The 19,207-nt window shown below is 42.6% G+C and overlaps 1 protein-coding gene across 2 annotated transcripts in view; it reads right to left on the reverse strand.

Moving 5' to 3' along the window:
* RHOA (ras homolog family member A) overlaps window positions 1–19,207 on the reverse strand; it is a 63,195-nt gene that overhangs the window by 1,512 nt on the left and 42,476 nt on the right. For both annotated transcript variants that reach the window (XM_019416818.2, XM_019416817.2), the window contains 3 exons: window positions 10,010–10,166; window positions 6,567–6,687; window positions 687–817 (listed from right to left, as the gene is read on the reverse strand). In XM_019416818.2, coding sequence (XP_019272363.1) covers window positions 687–817; window positions 6,567–6,687; window positions 10,010–10,165 — 408 coding nt within the window. In that variant the 5' untranslated portion in view covers window position 10,166. The remainder of the gene's footprint in view (window positions 1–686; window positions 818–6,566; window positions 6,688–10,009; window positions 10,167–19,207) is intronic.

Here is a 19,207-nt window from a genome sequence, read left to right on the forward strand (position 1 = left end):
GACCTGAGAAGCCCTGCAGGGTTAAGCAGGGAATCAAGGGAAAAATTATTCAAGCTATTGATCCAGGGTAAGCACTGGGGTTCCTATAGTTAGCTTCACAGAGGACTGAATGCCCAAGGAAGTAAACAGATCCTGACCTTGACATTCAGACAGAGAAACCTCAGTGGGAAAACCTAGACTAAAGACCTCAAGGCTCTTGTCCTGCATGGTTGAAGCCCTGCCATTGGGCCACCTGGCTTCTCAGAAGCCAAGATGTCAACTCCATCATCAATTTTATAAAGGCATCAGGGCTCTGTCTGGACTCCCTGTCCTCAGGATTTCCGAACCCTTTGGTTGCCACCAATTTAATCTTTGGCCTCACATATACCAAGGTAATAACTGGAGAGGGAAATCAAGAGTCTGATAGAGTTCCTGCATTTGGAGCACTGACTACTGCTGATGGTCCCTTCTCAGGCAGGCAATCCTTGGAGGCACAGCGCTATCCCACAGGAGAGGTTCCCATCTCATATGAGTAGGGAGTCTTAGGGACCCTCTGTGCGGGCCCCAGTGAATGAGGGACAGATGGAGAAAGATAGACTTCTGGGTCCCTCTTTGAAACAGCCTGGCTATTTCTACTGGGCCTCCTGAACATCCAACCTTGGGTTCAAGAATGTTATAGGAAAACAGAGCCCTGCCCCAGATCATGCCTGCTTCATCTTGGCCAGCTCCCGCCTTGTGTGCTCATCATTCCGAAGATCCTTCTTGTTTCCAACCAGAATGATGGGCACATTGGGACAGAAGTGCTTGACTTCCGGAGTCCATTTTTCTGGGATGTTTTCTGAAAGAAGCAAAATACATACAAGATACAAGTAATTCTATTTTGAAGAATCTCCAAGAGCCCTAGCTAAACTGCAAAGAAACTATTTAAAAAGCATGCTGGATATTTAATGGAATCTCACTAGTTTCAAAACCACAGTAAAAGGCAAAATCCAACCCCCTTCCCTTAGGCACAGAATCATCAGCTTTTTCTCAGTTCCCACTAAAGAGCTCACCTCCTGTGGAAGTGGGACCCAGTTAAAGTCTCTGGAGGAGGAAAGGTTCCAGAACACAGGGTGGCTCCACAATGATACAACCTGACTGAAGGAGGGAAGCTATCCATGGACCATCTCTGTCACTGCTGGCTAGTAACTCTGACCACATCTTACAGAAAAGGTCTCCATTCTAGGGTTGCAGCTGGCCCAGCCAGGGTCTACATGTTCTCTCTACACCTAGCTTATGGACCTTTAGCATGACCCCCATCGTGTAGGTTATTGGTATTTCAAATGGCTCAAGAATGACTTCTGAAAATGAGTGATAACCAGCTGTAGCTTCTTGCCAATACTCTGCTAATTGAGAAAGGTTGGACATACATCATGGAGTGTGAGTGGCCTGGGTTCAACCTCCCATAATCACTGCCTTGGGCATCTCAGTGTCAGGCATGATTTTATAAAAGGGGGATAACAGTAATACCTACCTTACATAGGATTATTCTGAGTCCACACATACAAAGTACTTAGTATGACAATCATTTAAATGGTCTGCTTGTAATTTGAGTCTATATTTTAGAAGTAAACTGTTTGCTCCATGACTTCAAGACAAATTACCAAAAAGACAAGAGTTACTTAGAATACAGAAAGATGCTCTGTCTTCTGGCTGAAAGACCAAATCAGGTAAAGAAACTACATGAGGGAGGTCAGGAAACTCCTGTAATTCAATGCTCCACTCTTCAGCACACAAGATTGACACTTGAATGCTTCCTTCTTCCTTTGTTATAGCAGCCACAGAGTTGACTGTATCACTAATGTCATAACTTGATACTCAAAGCTTTATTCTGAAACAAAGAGTTTCTCAAAGAAATGCAGTGTTTCAGTCCTCAGAACAATAAAGAGTAAAGGGCCAGCACATCTAACAACAAAGCCAAACAGCCTCAGCCGCAAACTCTGCTCTCACCTGTGCACCTGTGGTCAGTTTTCAGTTCAGCTACAACAGTGATCACTTTTTAAAAAAATTTGTTTGCCGTTTATTCAGTTTTGAGAGAGAGAGAGAGACAGAGCATGAGCGGGGGCGGGGCAGAGAGAGAGGGAGAACACAGAATCTGAAGCAGGCTACAGACTCTGAGCTGTCAGCACAGAGCCTGATGCGGGGCCTGGGCTCACAAACCATGAGATCATGACCTGAGCTGAAGGTGGACGCTTAACCAACTGAGCCACCCAGGTGCCCCAACAGTAATCACTTTAAAAGGTAAGTGAGACATCACTCCCTTGTTCAAACCTTCCAAGAGCTCCAATCTCATGAGGAAAAAGGAAAGGTCCACACCATTAACCACATTGCTCTACAACCCTCACTGCCACCCCTGCTGCTACACTGGATTCCTTCCCTCCTCTTCTTGCCTCAGTGACTTTGCACCTGCTGTTCTCTCTACCTAGAAGGCTGTTTTGTTGGGTATCTGTATTGGCTTCCCTCAGTTAATTTAGGTGTCTCTCAGAAGTCACCTTTTTAGTTGGGTTGCTGACCATCCATCCCATGGTCATCCTCTGAAACAGAATATTACCATGGACCACTCCATACCACCTCCACGAATGTTATTTTTCCTTTTTTTTAAAAAAATTTTTTGGGGCGCCTGGGTGGCTCAGTCGGTTAAATGTCCAACTTCGGCTCAGGTCATGATCTCACGGTCCATTGAGTTCGAGCCCTGCGTCAGGCTCTGTGCTGACAGATCAGAGCCTGGAGCCTGCTTCGGATTCTGTGTCTCCCTCTCTCTCTGACCCTCCCCTGTTCATGCTCTGTCTCAAAAATAAATAAACATTAAAAAAAAAAATTAAAAAAAATTTTTTTGATGTTTATTTATTTTTGAGACAGAGAGAGACAGAGCATGAGCAGGGGAGAGGTAGAGAGAGGTGGGGGGGGGGGGGGGGGAGACACAGAATCAGAAGCAGGCTCCAGGCTCTGAGCTGTCAGTACAGAGCCCGATGCAGGGCTTGAACTCACGAGCCATGAGATCATGACCTGAGCTGAAGTCAGCTGCCTAACCAACTGAGCCACCCAGGCACCCCTCCACGAAAGTTATTTCTGAAATTTCTTGCTATCAGATTTACCATTAAGTTTTTTGGGTTTACAGTTGTTCTTGCTTTTGTCTCCCTTAATCTAGAAGAAGTTTCTTCTACAAATAGGTGGTCAATAATATTTGGTGAATATATGAAATTACTACTCCAGGGGCACCAGGGTGGCTCAGCTAGTTGAGCGTCGACTCTTGATTTCAGCCTAGGTCATGATCTTATGGTTCATGGGTTCGAGCCCCACGTTGGACTGTGTGACACAGCAGATCCAGCTTGGGATTCCTTCTCTCTGCTCCTCCCCTGCTCATGCTCTCTCTCTCAAAATAAATAATAGACATAAAAAAGAGGGGGGTGCTTGGGTGGCTCAGTCATTAAGTATCTGACTTTGGTTCAGGTCATGATCTCACAGTTCGTGAGTTCGAGTTCCACATCAGGTGAGCATGAGCCCTGCTTCAGGTAAACACAGGAGCCCTGGGTGAGTCCCGCTTCTCTCTCTCTCTGCCCCTCACTCACTTGCGCCTTCTCTCTCTCTTAAACAAAACAAAACAAAAAGAGAAATTATTACTCCAATGGTCTCCCTACCCCTGGAACTCAAGAAACATAAATTAAAATTAAAATGAATTGCCTCTGTCTTACCTTTGCCACTTTTCATAAATAAAGAGAATGAATTCTTATCATCAACAGAGATCGGCAAATAAAATCTTGTCTGGAGTCTTTTTTAATTTTTTAATTTTATTCATTTTTGAGAGAAAGCACATGAGCAGGGGAGGGGCAGAGAAAGAGGGACTTGAATCCATAAACCGTGAGATCATGACCCGAGCCAAGGTCAGATGTTTAACCAACTAAGCCATTCAGGTGCCCCTGGAGTCTATTTTTATAAGTAAAGTTTTACTGGAATACAGCCAAGTTCATTCATTTATATATTTTCTATGGCTGCTTTTGTGATACAACAACAGAGTTGAATAGTTGCAACAGAAAACATATGGCCAACAAAGATGAAGTTTTTACTATTTGGTCTTTTACAAGTTTGCTACCCCAGGTCTCAACTAGAATACAGACTAGAGACCAATTGCCAGTCATGGTCTGGCATGGTCATAGACAGCATAGGCTCTAAAAAGTAAATTATCATAGGACTGGCTGGCAGCAGGGCTGAAACTCTCACACCGAAATTCTGATTCCTGATCAAACTTGCCATCCTACACCTAGATGCAGGGCCATGGTCTAACATCCAATCAAATAAATCAAGTCCAGCATTAGGTTGACATTAGCTTTTCATTTTCTCGATCCAGACTTTTTTTTCTTAAAAAAAACATTTTTTAAAATGTGTATTTATTTTTGAGACAATGCGAGAAACAGAGTGCAAGCAGCGGAGGGGCAGACAGAGGGAGACACAGAATCTGAAGTGGGCTCCAGGCTCTAAGCTGTCAGCCCAGAGCCCGATGCGGGGCTCGAACTCATGAACCGTGAGATCATGACCTGAACCGAAGTCAGACGCTTAACTGACTGAGACATTCAGGTGCCCCAGACTTTTTTTTTTTCTAATTAAGTAATCTCTATGCCCAATGTGGGGATCGAACTCACAACCCCAAGATCAAAAGTCACAGGGTCTACAGACTGAGTCAGCCAGGCATCCCTTGATCTAGCTTTTGTGTTTCCTTAACACATTTTACTTAGGCAAACTACTGGTGGGATTCTCCCCTACACCCAAGCCAAAACAAATTTTTAAAGGGCTTTGGCAGGGGCGCCTGGGTGGCTCAGTTGATTAAGCGGCCAACTTCGGCTCAGGTCATGATCTCGCGGTCCGTGAGTTCGAACCCCGCATCGGGCTCTGTGCTGACAGCTCAGAGCCTGGAGCCTGTTTCAGATTCTGTGTCTCCCTCTCTCTGACCCTCCCCTGTTCATGCTCTGTCTCTCCCTGTCTCAAAAATAAATAAAAACCGTTAAAAAAAAATAAAATAAAATAAAGGGCTTTGGCAAAATGAAGCTAGTTCAGTCATCTGAGCCAAAGTCAGAAGCTTAATGACTGAGCCACCCAGGCGCCCTTTATTTTTTTGTTGTTTTTTTTTAAAGGAGCTCCACCTACCTACCACACTCCTGCAGTGACTTCCAGGGAACGCAGAGTATCTGTCCTCCAACATCAGAGCCTCTCTCCCCAGGTGTGTCTGTACTTCAGAGATCCATCTCTCTGCCTCTTTACTTTCTACCTCTGCTCTCCTCCCCAGAGCCTACCCTCTGGGGGGAAGGGCCAGTAGGAAATAAGTCATGGCCAGTAAACAGACAGAGGTCAAAAGCTGAAGAACCTCCTTTGAGACAGGAGACATGTTCTTTAAAAGTGAGACTAAAGAGTAACTTTCTGCTCTGAAGGTGTTTTTGTCCCTAGAGGACTATACCTTGGATGATGAGCTACAGGGCACACATTCCTCTTCATTCCTATAGGACTTAGACAAAGTCCATGATGTGTACATGAGGGGAGGGTTTCACATGGCTCTATTTTTCTGTGGTCTAAAGCTCTGCCCCACCCTCTAGGGCCTTCCAACGGCCCCCCAAAGGAAGCCAGATTTGTTTGAAAAACCAAAACAACTATTGAAAATGACCAAAGTGAACCAATGGCAGAGAGTACTTGCTCTGTTTCAGTCCTAGGAGATACTGCCCAGAGGCTCAATCTCAGGTTGACTCCTTGGGATGCATAACTTTGATCAAGTGGTTCAAAATCTTGGAAGGCCCCAGTATATTGTCATTAAAATGAGTACATCCATGACAAAAAAAAAAAAAAAGTCACATAACCCTAACTGGCCAGCACAAGCCCACACCACCCCACACCACCAACAGGCTCTCCAAGGTTGTTTGTTAATGACAATATTCTTGGCCCACATGCTACTCTGTCGATATAGAGCACTGCATTATCAAGAGAGATATTTTGTCGTCTTCAAGTAAGTACAAACTGAAAGTAAGTTCTGTTTCAGGCCTTGGTGCCTTGTTTAGCAGAGTGTGAGGTCAGTGTTATTCAGTCTTTTTCTGAAGGAAAGTAGCTACTGAGACAAGTCACCAACTGAGCTAGTGGAAAAGTGAAGTTCAAGTCTCTCTTTATTAGCTAAGACACTTTAGAAAAGAGCTAAAATGGAGCTTTGAAAACACTACTAGGAAAGAGCAAATCAGAAGATATTAGAAGGCAACAAGCTCAATATGAAGTATTGAAAAAAGGTGTAGGCACCCACAAAAACTTCCCCAAATCTTAGTCTAAAAGATGGGTTTATATTTGGAACCCAGCTACTTTACAAAGTAGACACATGGCAGCTATGGGAGAACTAGGCTGAAAAGCCACCCAGGCCCAGGCTGTATAGTCCCAAGGCTCTAGGATTCTGGCCACTGATGATTCCTTCTATGAAGATCATGTTTGCTTTTCAACCACTTGATGCCCAGAAAGGACCTGAGAAACCAGGTGCTGGCCAGGCACACAGGCAGTGACAAACATCAGGCTGCAGGGCTACTCACCTAAACTATCAGGGCTGTCAATGGAGAAACACATCAGTATAACATCGGTGTCCGGATAGGAGAGAGGCCTCAAGCGATCATAATCTTCCTGCCCAGCTGTATCCCACAAAGCCAACTCTACCTGTGATAAGAAAAATAAACACGTGAGTGCAAGGTTAATCCTACCCATTTTCAGAAGTGGTACTTACCAAAGTACATTCAAATGGCAAACTATCCCAAATAATAAAACAGAAGAATGTTCACTTTTATTAAGCATCAAGCCTGAGGTGGAGGGTATGATTAAATTGTTTCAGGTTGAGGGGCATCTGAGTGGCTTAGTCAGTTGAATGTCCAACTCCTGGTTTTGGCTCAGGTCATGATCTCACAGTTTGTGAGTTTGAGCCCGGCGTCAGGCTCCGTGCTGATGGCACAGAGCCTTTGCCTCCCTCTCTCTGTGTCCCTCCCCAGCTTGTACACGCAAAACAAACATTTAAATAATAATAATAGTAATAGTAGTAGTAGTTTTAAGCTGAAATTTCTCAAAATACTATACTTACATAATTCAAAATGTGAAGTCAAAAATAATTTTGTGAGAAGTATAGTATTTAATTATAAACAACATTCTACATAGAAAAGCAGATGAACAAGAAGGGAAATCAAACTGTAAATAATATCCCACCAGGTGTATACAGCAAGACAGGGAAACACCAGACCTGAGTAACTTTTGCTAATACATTCTAACTCAACCACTTCCTTGTTTTGTCTCCTCATTCTGCTCAAATGTGGAAACACGGAGAGAAGACTGTATTTGAGTTGATGGGTAAGAAAAGACACCATGCTGTTAGGCAAGGTCTGAGCGGACAGGAAAGGTCTCTGGCTGTGCGTTTTCTCCTCAAAAAATGTTTGAATGAAAGCATCACTAAGGTAGCAGAGTACTCCTTTCGCACTTGGGAACCTGCACACCTTCACGTGATAGGAGGGCAAACTGATGATTGGGCTCTGGACATAGGTCCCTTTCCATGTTGTCCAGCACTGCAGGCAGCCCTGTGATTTCCCACAACCAGAGTGGGACTTTAATATCTTCTGCTCAGGAACACGTTGGGGCCCAAGGAGCTCTCCCTCTAACATGTGGAATACTTTTTTTCTCCTAGAACCTTCACAGCCTGTTTTTAAAAAATTTTTAATGTTTATTTTATGTTTGAGAGACAGAGAGAGAGAGAGAGAGAGAGAGAGCGAGCACGCAGGGGAGGGGCAGAGAGAGAGGGAGACAGAAGATCTGAAGTGGGCTCTGCACTGACAGCAGAGAGCCCGATGCAGGGCCCTAACTCATGAACCAAGAGATCATGACCCAAGCCAAAGTCAGAGTCTTAACCGACTGAGCCACCCAGAAGTCCCACTGCCTGTATTTCAGAGTTTCTACATATCATTCTTTCCTTAAAGTTGATGGCTAATTATCTCTTCCACCCTCAACCTTTGCCCTAGGATGCATCACTCACAACCTCCACTAGGCCCATTGCACTTGTCACGTACATACACCATTAGTTGGGTATGTGTATTTACTTATTAAAAAATTTTTCTCATTTATCTTTTATGAGAGAGAGCGCAACTGCGTGCACATGCAAAGGGAAAGAGAGGGAATCCCAAGCAGGCACCATGCTTAGTGCAGAGCTCAATGTGGGGCTTGATTCCACAACCCTGGCATCATGCATGACCTGAGATGAAACCAAGAATAACACATTCAACCAAATGAGCCAGGCAGGCGCCTCTGGTATGTATATTTATAATATATTGATATCAATATCAATCAATATTGATTATCAATATAATCTTTGTGATAATATATCTATTATCACAATAGACCTGCCCTCAGAATGATACAGCTCCTTCACTCTCTGCCAAATCACACTACCTTGACCCCTCCATGCCTCATGTGTGTTTAGTCAGATACATCCAACCATGACTGTCTCCTGATAAACGGTTCAGGTGGACCTTGTCTCTTATCAGAATGGGCCTTTCCGGAAAGTCTTTGGTATGTCTGTTCCTGGAACCACAATCACCTAGAATCTTGGATGGTTTCCTAGGTTCTATTACTGTACACTCTTACATGAACATTCCTAGGCAGCACCCTCTCCCAACTTGGAGGTTACCGAGTTGCTATCAAGCACTTTTATTTCGGGGACCCAAGAATTCTGAGCAGCTGGCTTAATGTGCCACAAACTATTGGCAAAGAGCCCTTTGTTCTAGTTTTCTTTTCAGCATACCTATCTGCAGTGGGAATTTCATTCCTTTTCAAAAGATGCACAGAGAGCTGTGTAAGAAATTATTTTGACAATGAAAGGAAGAAGATTTAAAAAACAAAACAAAACAAAAAAAAACAAACCACAAACATATACTGAGGTGCCTGGCTCAGTCAGTTGAGCATCTGACTTCAGCTCAGGTCATGATCTCATGGTTTGTGAGTTTGAACCCCATGTCAGGCTCCCCAATGACAGTGCAGATCCTGCCTGGGATCTTTTCTCTTTCTGCCACTCCCCTGCTCATGCTTTCTTTCTCTCCCTCTCTCTCAAAATAAATAAATAAACTTAAAAAAAAAAATCTTAAAAAAAAAAAAAAAAAAAAACCAAAAAACATACACTCTAATTCCAGAAGAGTTTTGCTCCAGTCTTGCTAGTGGACTTTCAAGATAGACATGAAGAAACACTGTCCTCATTGCCAATGACAGGCAGTTGAAGCAACTGTAGCAGCCTATTTATGTTAAAGTCAAAAACATTTAAAAAAATTAAATGTGAGGGGGTGCCTGGGTGGCTCAGTTGGTTGAGTGTCCAACTTCAGCTTGGGTCATGATTTTGCGTCACGGTTTGTGGGTTCAAGCCCTGCATATGGCTCTGTGCTGACAGCTCGGAGCCTGGAGAGCCTGCTTTGGATTCTGTATCTCCCTCTCTGTCCCTCCCCTGCTCATACTCTGTCTCTCAAAAATAGATGAACATTTAAAAAAAAAATTTAAATGTGAGTATGTTGTTTAAATGTCATACTGCTGGTGGTACAGATCAATACACCCCCCTTTGAGACACAAAATAAGGACCTCTTGACGTAGTAATCTCATTCTTCAGCACTTAAGGAAATATTGACAGACTGGGAGGAAAAAAAAGTCCATCCATACAAAGAGGTTCATTTTAGCATTATCTGTCTGGCAACAAACTAAATTTTAAATATAAATAAAGCTGCGAGGACCACATATACTAAGGCTTTTCATTTAAAATACATATGAATTGAGCAAAGTCTAGATGATAGCAATTAAAAATGAATAAAGTTGGGCTAAGATGCCAGAACAGAATGAATTTCTTATTCAAACATGTTCGTTATTATATTGTATACTGAAGAGACAAAAAGGCCTAATTCTCTACAGGCTCTATGAATAGTCTAACAGGCAAAACAATACTAGTTGTTAAGAAAAGTATACTCACCTGCTTTCCATCAACTTCAATATCTGCCACATAGTTCTCAAACACTGTGGGTACATACACCTCTGGGAACTGGTCCTTGCTAAAGACGATGAGCAAGCAAGTCTTGCCACAGGCTCCATCACCAACAATCACCAGTTTCTTCCGGATGGCAGCCATGCTGAAACAGGAGACAAAGGTGTTATCTAAAATGAACAAGAAGCTATTAATAGCCTCAGGCTATGACACACACTGTTCTGACCATAGGGAACAAGCCTCTATTAGCACACCCAAATACAAAATGTCAGTACCCCTTTCCACTTGACACCAAAAGGTCATACCAAAACCCCACAACTAAGGTTATACTTAATGGTAAAAAGACTGAAAGCTTTCCCCCAAAATCAGGAACAAGACAAGAATGGCCACTCTTAACACTTCTATCCAACATGATACTGGAGATTCTATCCAGAGTAATTAAGCAAGAAAATGAAATAAAACATCCAGATTGGAAATGAATAAGTAATACTATCCTAATTTGCAGATGACATGATCTTATATATAGAAAATCCTAAGGAATCCATTAAATTATTAGAACAAATTCAGCAAGGTGGAAGGATACAGGATGAACATATAAAAATCAATTGTATTTCTATAACCTTGCAATGAACAAACTGAAAATGAAATTAAGACAATTTCACTTATAATAGCTTCAAAATGAATAGGGATAAATTTAACAAAAGTACAAAACATACTCTGAAAACTCTGAAACACTGTTGAAAGAAAGATCTAAATAAATGAAAAGACATTCATGTTTCCAGATTGGAAGACAATACTGTTAAATGACAACATCCTCCAAATTACTCTACAGATTTAAGACAATCCTTATCAAAATACCAGTTGGCTTCTTTGCAGAAATTGACTAACTGAACGGAAAATTCACACAGAAATTCAATGGACCCAGAATGGCTAAAACAATAGTGAAAAAGAAGAACAAAGTTGCAAGACTCACACTTCCTGATTTCAAAACTTACTGCAAAGATACAGTAATCAAGATAGTGTTGCACTGTCATAAAGACAGACACTGTGATCAATTGAGAGTCCAGAAATAACCCCCCACATTTAGAGTCAAGTGTTTTGTTTTTTTTTTAATGTTTATTCATTTTTGAGCGGGGGGGGGGGGGGGGGGGGGGAGGGAATGTGTGCAAGTGAGGGGGAGGGGCAAAGAGAGAGGGAGGCAGAGGATCAAAGCAGGCTTGGAGCTGATAGCAGAGAGCATGATGCAGAGCTCAAACTCAAACTGTGAGATCATGACCTGAGTCTGATGCTTAACCAGCTGAACCACCAAAGTGCCCCTAGGGTCAAAGTGATTTTCAACAAGGATGCCAAAACAATTTGATGGAGGAAAGACAGTCTTTAGAGGAAAAAGTCCATTTTCAACAGATGGTGTTGAGACAACTGAATAGATCCATACAAAAGAATAAAGTCAGAACGCTACACCTCAAATCATATACAAAAATCAACTCAAAATGGATAAGCCCAAATGTAAGAGTTAACACCATAAAATATTTTAACTCCCTATCTCCCTTTTCTCCCTACTCACCCCTGACAACCACCGTTCTACTTTCTGTCTCATGCTACCTCATTTGGAAGTGGAATCAGCACTATTTGTCCTTTTGTGACTGGCTTATTTTACTCAACATAATGTCTTCAAGGTTCATACATGTTGTATCATGTGTCAGAATTTACTTCCTTTACTTCTTTTTAAGGCTGAATAACATTCCATTGTATGTATATACTACACTGCCCTTTGATCCATGGATAGATACCAGGTAGCTTCCAGCTCCTGGCCACTGTGATTGATCGATTGATGGTTTATTTTTGAGAGGGAGTGCAACTGGGAGAAGGGCAGAGAGAGAGAGAGAGAGAGAGAGAGAGTCAGAGGATCCGAAGCAGGCTCTGCACTAACAGCAGTGAGCCTGATACGGGGCTCAAACTCATGAACCGTGAGATGATGACCTGAGTCGAAGTTAGATGCTCAACCGACTGAGCCACTGACTCTTGATTTCAACTCAGGTCATGATCCTGGGATCTTGGGATGAAGCCCAGAGTCAGGCTCTGTGCTGAGTGTGGAGCCTGCTTAAGTCTCTCTCTTCTCTCTTCTTCTCTCTCTCTCTCTCTCTCAGACACACACACACACACACACACACACACACACACACACACACACACAAAAAGAATATATTCATCATTAGCAACCAACTTTTGTGCTTCAAGAGATACCATCAAGGGGTGCCTGGGTGGCTCTGTCAGTTTAATGGTCAGCCCTTGATCATGATCTCAGGGCATGATCTCATAGTTTGTGGGTTCGAGCCCACAAGCCCTGCTCATGTATGTGCACTCTCGCTTTCAAAATAAATAAAGTTAAAAAAGACAGAAAGAAAACAAGAAGACATGGGGCACCTGGCTGGCTCAGTTGGTAAGGCATGTGCTGGCTCAGCTGGTAAGGCATGTGACTCTTTTTTTTTGTAAGTTTATTTCAGAGAGTCAGGGGCTGGGGGCGGTGCACAGAGCCTGACATGGGGCTCAAACTCACAAACTGTGAGATCATGACCTGAACCAAAATCAAGAGATGCTTAACCCGCTGAGCCACCCAGGTGCCCTGAGCACATGACTCTCTCTCTCTTTTTTTTTTTTAATGTTTATTTATTTTTGAGAGAGAGAGAGACAGAGTGTGAGTGGGAGAGGGGCAGAGAGAGAGAGGTAGACACAGAATCTGAAGCAGGCTCCAGGCGCTGAGCTGTCCGCACAGAGCCTGACGTGGGGCTCAAACCCATGGACCACAAGATCACGTCCTGAGCTGAAGTCAGACGCTTAACTGACTGAGCCACCTAGGTGCCCCAGTGAGCACATGACTCTTGATCTCAGGGTCCTGAGTTCAAGCCCCACGTTGGGTGTAGGCCCTACTTTAAAATAAATAAATAAGTAAATAAAAATGAGAGGACAACCCACAGAATACTGGCAAATGTTTACAAATAACATATCTAATAAGGGACTTGTATCTAGAATACATAAAGAACCTTAAAATACAACAGAAGAGCAGCTTAGGTGGGTGGTCTGGCTCGGGGTGTTGATTTGGATCCAGAATATATAAAGAACTACAAACTCAATAACAAAAAAAATCAAAGAATCCGGGGCGCCTGGGTGGCTCAGTTGGTTAAGCATCTGACTTCGGCTCAGGTCATGATCTCATGGTCCGTGAGTTCGAGCCCCACGTCGGGCTCTGTGCTGACAGCTCAGAGCCTGGAGCCTGCTTCAGATTCTGTGTCTCCTCTCTCTCTGACCCTCCCCTGTTCATGCTCTGTCTCTGTCTCAAAAATAAATAAACATTAAAAAAAAAAAATCAGGGCGCCTGGGTGGCTCGGTCGGTTAAGCGTCCGACTTCGGCTCAGGTCATGATCTCGCGGTCCGTGAGTTCGAGCCCCGCGTCGGGCTCTGTGCTGACAGCTCGGAGCCTGGAGCCTGTTTCAGATTCTGTGTCTCCCTCTCTCTCTGACCCTCCCCTGTTCATGCTGTCTCTGTCTCAAAAATAAATAAACGTTAAAAAAAAAAAATCAAAGAATCCACTTTAAAAATGGGCAAGGGATCTGAATAGACATGACCCAGCAATTCCATTCCTAGACATACATCAGAGAAAAACAAAAACCTATGTCCATACAAAAACTTGTGGACAAATGTTCACAGCAGCATTGAAAATACTCATCATATTCAAAAAGTGGAAACAAACCAAACATCCAACAACTAATGAACAGATAAAATGTAGTATATATATCCAAACAATGGAATATTAGGCAATAAAAAGAGAAAAGTACTAATACATCCTACAATATGGATGAAATCTGAAAACATTACATATGTGAAAGAAGGTGGCCACAAAGAACCACATATTAAATGACTCCCTTTATATAAAATGTCCAGAATAGGAAAATACAAAGTCAACTGGTGTTTGCTTAAGAAAGGGAGTTGGAAAAGAAAGGAAAGGAAATGATTACTAAGGGAATGGTGGGGTTTCTTTTTAGGATGATCAAATTGTTAGGAGATGGAGCACGTCTCTATGAATATACTGTATACTATGAATATATGACACTGAATTGTATACTTTAAATGGTTGAATTGTAACATATACGGGTTGTATTTTAATAAAGCTATTGTTACAAAATAAAACAAAACAAAACAAAACAACCTGCAGAATCCCTCCATTTGCCAGAGACGAATAGTCAGCCACTCAAATTCCCACCATTGCCTCTTAGAACAGCATTCTAATTTCTAGCTGGGTGCTTTGTTGCCTAGCTAAAAGACTACATTTCTTAGCTTCCCTTAATTAGATGTGGCCATGTACAAAGTTCTAGCCCATGAGATGTAATCAGCAGTGCCTGTGGGATTTCCACAAAGTCTTTCCTAAAGTGAAGTCACATGCCCTTCTTCATCCCCTTCCTTCTTTCTGCTGCTTAAACCTGGAACCAGGACTGCTTTCTGAACAGCCATCCTGGAATGTGAGGATGTAGAAGTGTGGATGAAGAACATGAATACCACATTCTGGAGTTGGAGGCATAACAGGTAGAAAGAGCCTGGATCCCAGTTGTTCTAGTGAGTCACCATCTCAGCCTCAGACTGCCTACTTCTACACTTCTTTTCTGTGAAAAATAATTGTCTTGTTTAAAATGGTATTTTTCAGGGGCGCCTGGGTGGCTCAGTCGGTTAAGCGTCCGACTTCAGCTCAGGTCACCACCCCACGGTCCGGGAGTTCGAGCCTCGCGTCGGGCTCTGGGCTGATGGCTCAGAGCCTGGAGCCTGTTTCCGATTCTGTGTCTCCCTCTCTCTGCCCCTCCCCCGTTCATGCTCTGTCTCTCTCTGTCTCAAAAATAAATGAACATTTAAAAAAAAAATTTTTTTTTAAATAAAAAAAAAATAAAATGGTATTTTTCAGGTCTTTGTTACTTGTAGTCAAACTAATCCTCAACAATACAAACCCACAAAACCAGGTTGTCTAAAGCGAATGTTTCCCAAACTGGAGTGGATTCAACAACCCACTGGGATACATGAGGGAAACAAGAGAAACACATTTTCTAAGTCCAGAAAACATAAGAAATTTAGCTTTAAAATTTAAATCGCAGGGGTGCCTGGGTGGCTCAGTCATTTTGAGCATCCGAATTCGGCTCAGGTCATGATCTCACAGTTTGTGGGTTTGAGCCCCACATCGGGCTTCCTGCTGTCAGCACAGAGCCTGCTTCAGATCCTCTGTCCCCCTCTCTCTGCCCCTCCCCTGCTCACACACACTCTCTCTCTCAAAAAATGAATACACATTAAAAAAAACTTTTTTAAATTTAAATTGCATAAACTCCTTAGGAGAAGATTCCATAATGGAAAGGGCTCACAGTGCTGCCATCACTGATTTGTGACATCACGGTATGCTTAACATACTGCAATGAATATGTGCCTGGCTAAGTATATACAAAGGCAATACAAAGTTTTAATCAAACCCATAAAATGACCTAGTGATTTTAAAGGATCTTTTTTTTTTTTTTTTTTTTACACAAAAGCATTAGATAGAGGACAATACTAATAATGAAAGCATGACACTAAGCATATAGGTAAACAGGAAATGTGCTCAATATCATTCTTTAAATAACAGGAGTATGCAGGGGCACCAGGTTCACTCAGTCAGTAGAGCATAAAACATGTGATTCTTTAAAAACAAAATTTTTTTTAAATGTTTATTTATTTTTGAGAGAGACAGAGACAGAGTGTGAACAGGGGAGGGGCAGAGAGAGGGAGACACAGAATCTGAAACAGGCTCCAGGCTCTGAGCTATCAGCCCAGGGCCCGACGCGGGGCTCAAACTCATAAGCCATGAGATCATGACCTGAGCCGAAGTCGGACCCTCAAACGACTGAGCCACCCAGGTACCCCCAAAACATGTGATTCTTATCTCAGGTTCGTAAATTCAAGCCCCACACTGGGCTTGGAGCTTAATTTAAAAAAACAAACAATCGGAGCATGGAATGAAAACAGTGTTGAGACCAGACTTTAAACTACAATCTGGCACTCTGGCCACCCCATTCAGCTCCCTCTTTCCCTTTTTGCTTTGGATTCCTAATGGATATGGGACCTGCCTCAAGGTCCTATACTTGTTTCCTGTGTGTTTTGTCTTCCAAGCAGACTGCAAATCATCTCAGAGCAAATAACCTATCTTACATTTCTTTGCGGCTTTATGTGGTTTGGTACTTTAGTGGGCATGTAGTAAGTATTAAATAGAAGAAAATAAAAAAAATCAAAAAACATTTCTTTGAATGAGAAAGGAGATAGATTACCTCATTTTCAGAATCCAGGGCACAGACATTAATGGATTTCTCTCTTAAAAATTGTTCCTCCATGTTTAGTCTGACTGCAAACATCTTGATAGGATTCATATATCATTTTCTGTTTTTCTCATGCTCTCAAAATCACTTCAAGATTTTATATACTCTATAGATTTCTTCAGGCCTAGTTTGTATTGGTTTGTGCCCAAAGTCAAACAACCAGAGCTTCACAGGACACAAAATTCATCAGGAAATCCCTGGCTCAAAAAAAGGCTGCCAGCTTTGAATACATCCTTCCTAGAAGGCACTCAGTTCTCAAGAAATAATCTCTCTCAATCTAATGTGGTTAAAGACACAAACTGAAAATGCCAGGGAGAACCAAAAAGGCTCTGGAACTTTTTCCTTATGGAACATGTGGCCCAGGAGAAGTGTAAAACCAATCAGCCCCTACTGTTGAGGAAGACAGAAATTACAAGTGATTACGGGACAAAATGAAAATGAAAGCCTCGAATTACAAGATGATTTATGGGAGTCTGGCCATACAACCAAAGTTGTTGACAAGAAGTGAAAAGTACAAACATCAGGTTATTTCCTGAAATGACCCAGGAAAATTTACTCTAGTCTTTCCTTTAACTTTGCTATAATCTAGCATCTTTTTCAAGTACATGGCTTGCCAGCTTGAAAGGAAATCACGCTGAGCTCTCTGCAGTCTCTCTGCCAGATGTGTCATTTTCTAGGCTGAATACGGTCTCAGAAATAATTCTTAAGAGCTTTGAGTAAAGGTTTATTTTTTCAGTAACCGTCAGCTATAACATATCTATTTAAGTCACCTGTAACAATATGTAAAGGGCTGTAAATTTCTTTCATTGGTTCAAAATCTTTATGTAGGTTACTGTGCCGCCCTCACAAAAGTTGAAAGGAAAAAGAAATGACAAAAGGAGATCTCTGATGGTGCTGAGAGGGCACAGAAAATACCTACTCCAATTTATGTTATCTGCCATTACAAGACCAGTCTCTCCCACAATCTCAAAAAACTGTGTTTTGGTTGTGGACTAAACTTTGGCAAATTACATTAAGCAGTTACTGTTAACAAAAACAACCAATATTTTAACATATTTCTCACCCATATGCAAATAGAAACGGGTGTCCAAGAAAAGCAAGAGAAGGGCTACATGCAGTATCCCGTGTGATCCCATGCTTCATACTCAAAAGACACAAGGGCAGACAGCTCACTCACTCTCAGGAGCCACACCTGAGGCCTCCAGGGCAGCACCCGAGGGGGTGAGGTATCTCAACAAGCATCTCTTATGGGGTCTGGCATCACCAGAGGCACTCAGTGAATAACAACTCCTACTACTAAGGTCTCCCCCACTGCCAGCTTTAACCTCATGTCCTCTTTTTAATTTATAGAGTATTGCCACTTGTGGTATCACACACCTCCTTCATCTCTCCCTCTCTAATGGCTTCCTTCTCTCAGTCTACAATAAAGTGCAGAATGCCCCTATTTTATTTTTTTTTTTTATTTTTTTTTTCCAACGTTTTTTTTTATTTATTTTTGGGACAGAGAAAGACACAGCATGAGCGGGGGAGGGGCAGAGAGAGAGGGAGACACAGAATCGGAAACAGGCTCCAGGCTCCGAGCCATCAGCCCAGAGCCTGACGCGGGGCTCGAACTCACGGACTCACGGACCGCAAGATCGTGACCTGGCTGAAGTCGGACGCTTAACCGACTGCGCCACCCAGGCGCCCCAGAATGCCCCTATTTTAAAATAATAAATCTTCCCACATCCATGCTTACTTCTGGTTACCTTTCTCTCTCTGGCCTGTTCAAAGAAAAGGTATACATTTCTGCAGCTTCATACTGGCTTGCTTAAAATTCCTCCCATCTGCTTTCTGCCCAAACTTCTCCTGAAACTTTCTCAGAAATCACCAATGGCCTACCTTCACAAAATCCAGTCTGCATTCTCCTTGATATTTTTTGTTGTAACTTACCTCCCTAACAAAATATGATCTCTGCTGTCTGTCTCCTTAGCTACAGCCTCCACGCCTAATCACTCCCCCAAGACTGGGTTTTTCCCTCATTCTCCTTATACTTTATTCTCCGGGGATCTCAATTCTTCAAAAACTACTTTTATGAAATGTCATTCCCAAATCTTTCTCTGACCCAGTCCCTGTTCTAAAACTCCTGATACACCTCCACTCTATGCTCCACTGGCATCTCAAATTCAACATCTCCCAGACATCATCCCAATCTCTGTCAAATCTTCTCTTTCCAGTTACCTCAGTCTTGGTGATGAAAACAAAATTACATTCCTAAGGTACTCAACTCACTGTAGAAACCCTGTGGTTAAACAATTATCTTACTTTCTTTTCTTTGCTCCTCACAGCAAGACTGCTTTCAAGTTCTGAGGAATTCTGCCCCTTCATGGGTCTCCCTTCCACCACTACCACCACCCACTTTGAGTTCCCATAATCACTGTTCCAATTCAAGTCTTCAGTACTGCCTATCTGGGAAGAAGGCAAAATTCCAACTGGTCTCACCTCCCTTCTATCCTGCTTGCTGCAGCCAAATTCTCCATTCCTATGTCTGGGCTTCAGCCCATTCTGCCTTTGCTCAAGGGCCTTCAGAAGGTCCTCAATGCCAAAATCAGGTCAAGACTCCTCAGCCTTACCATGAGGGTCCTTTAAAATACTAAAGCAGCCTATTTTCTCCTTTCATCTTGTCTCTCATCTTTATCACATACCTAATTCCGCTAACTGGCCTTGTAAACCACCCCCCCCCCACCTCAGCTCAAAGTAATGCCTTATTTGAATTTTTTCTCCCTTTCTTCAGAAAATAACACCTCACCTGTCCATCCTAATATTG

Source organism: Panthera pardus, unplaced genomic scaffold, assembly GCF_024362965.1.
Source record: "Panthera pardus isolate Hobbes unplaced genomic scaffold, ASM2436296v1 HiC_scaffold_8, whole genome shotgun sequence".
Classification (NCBI taxonomy): domain Eukaryota; kingdom Metazoa; phylum Chordata; class Mammalia; order Carnivora; family Felidae; genus Panthera; species Panthera pardus.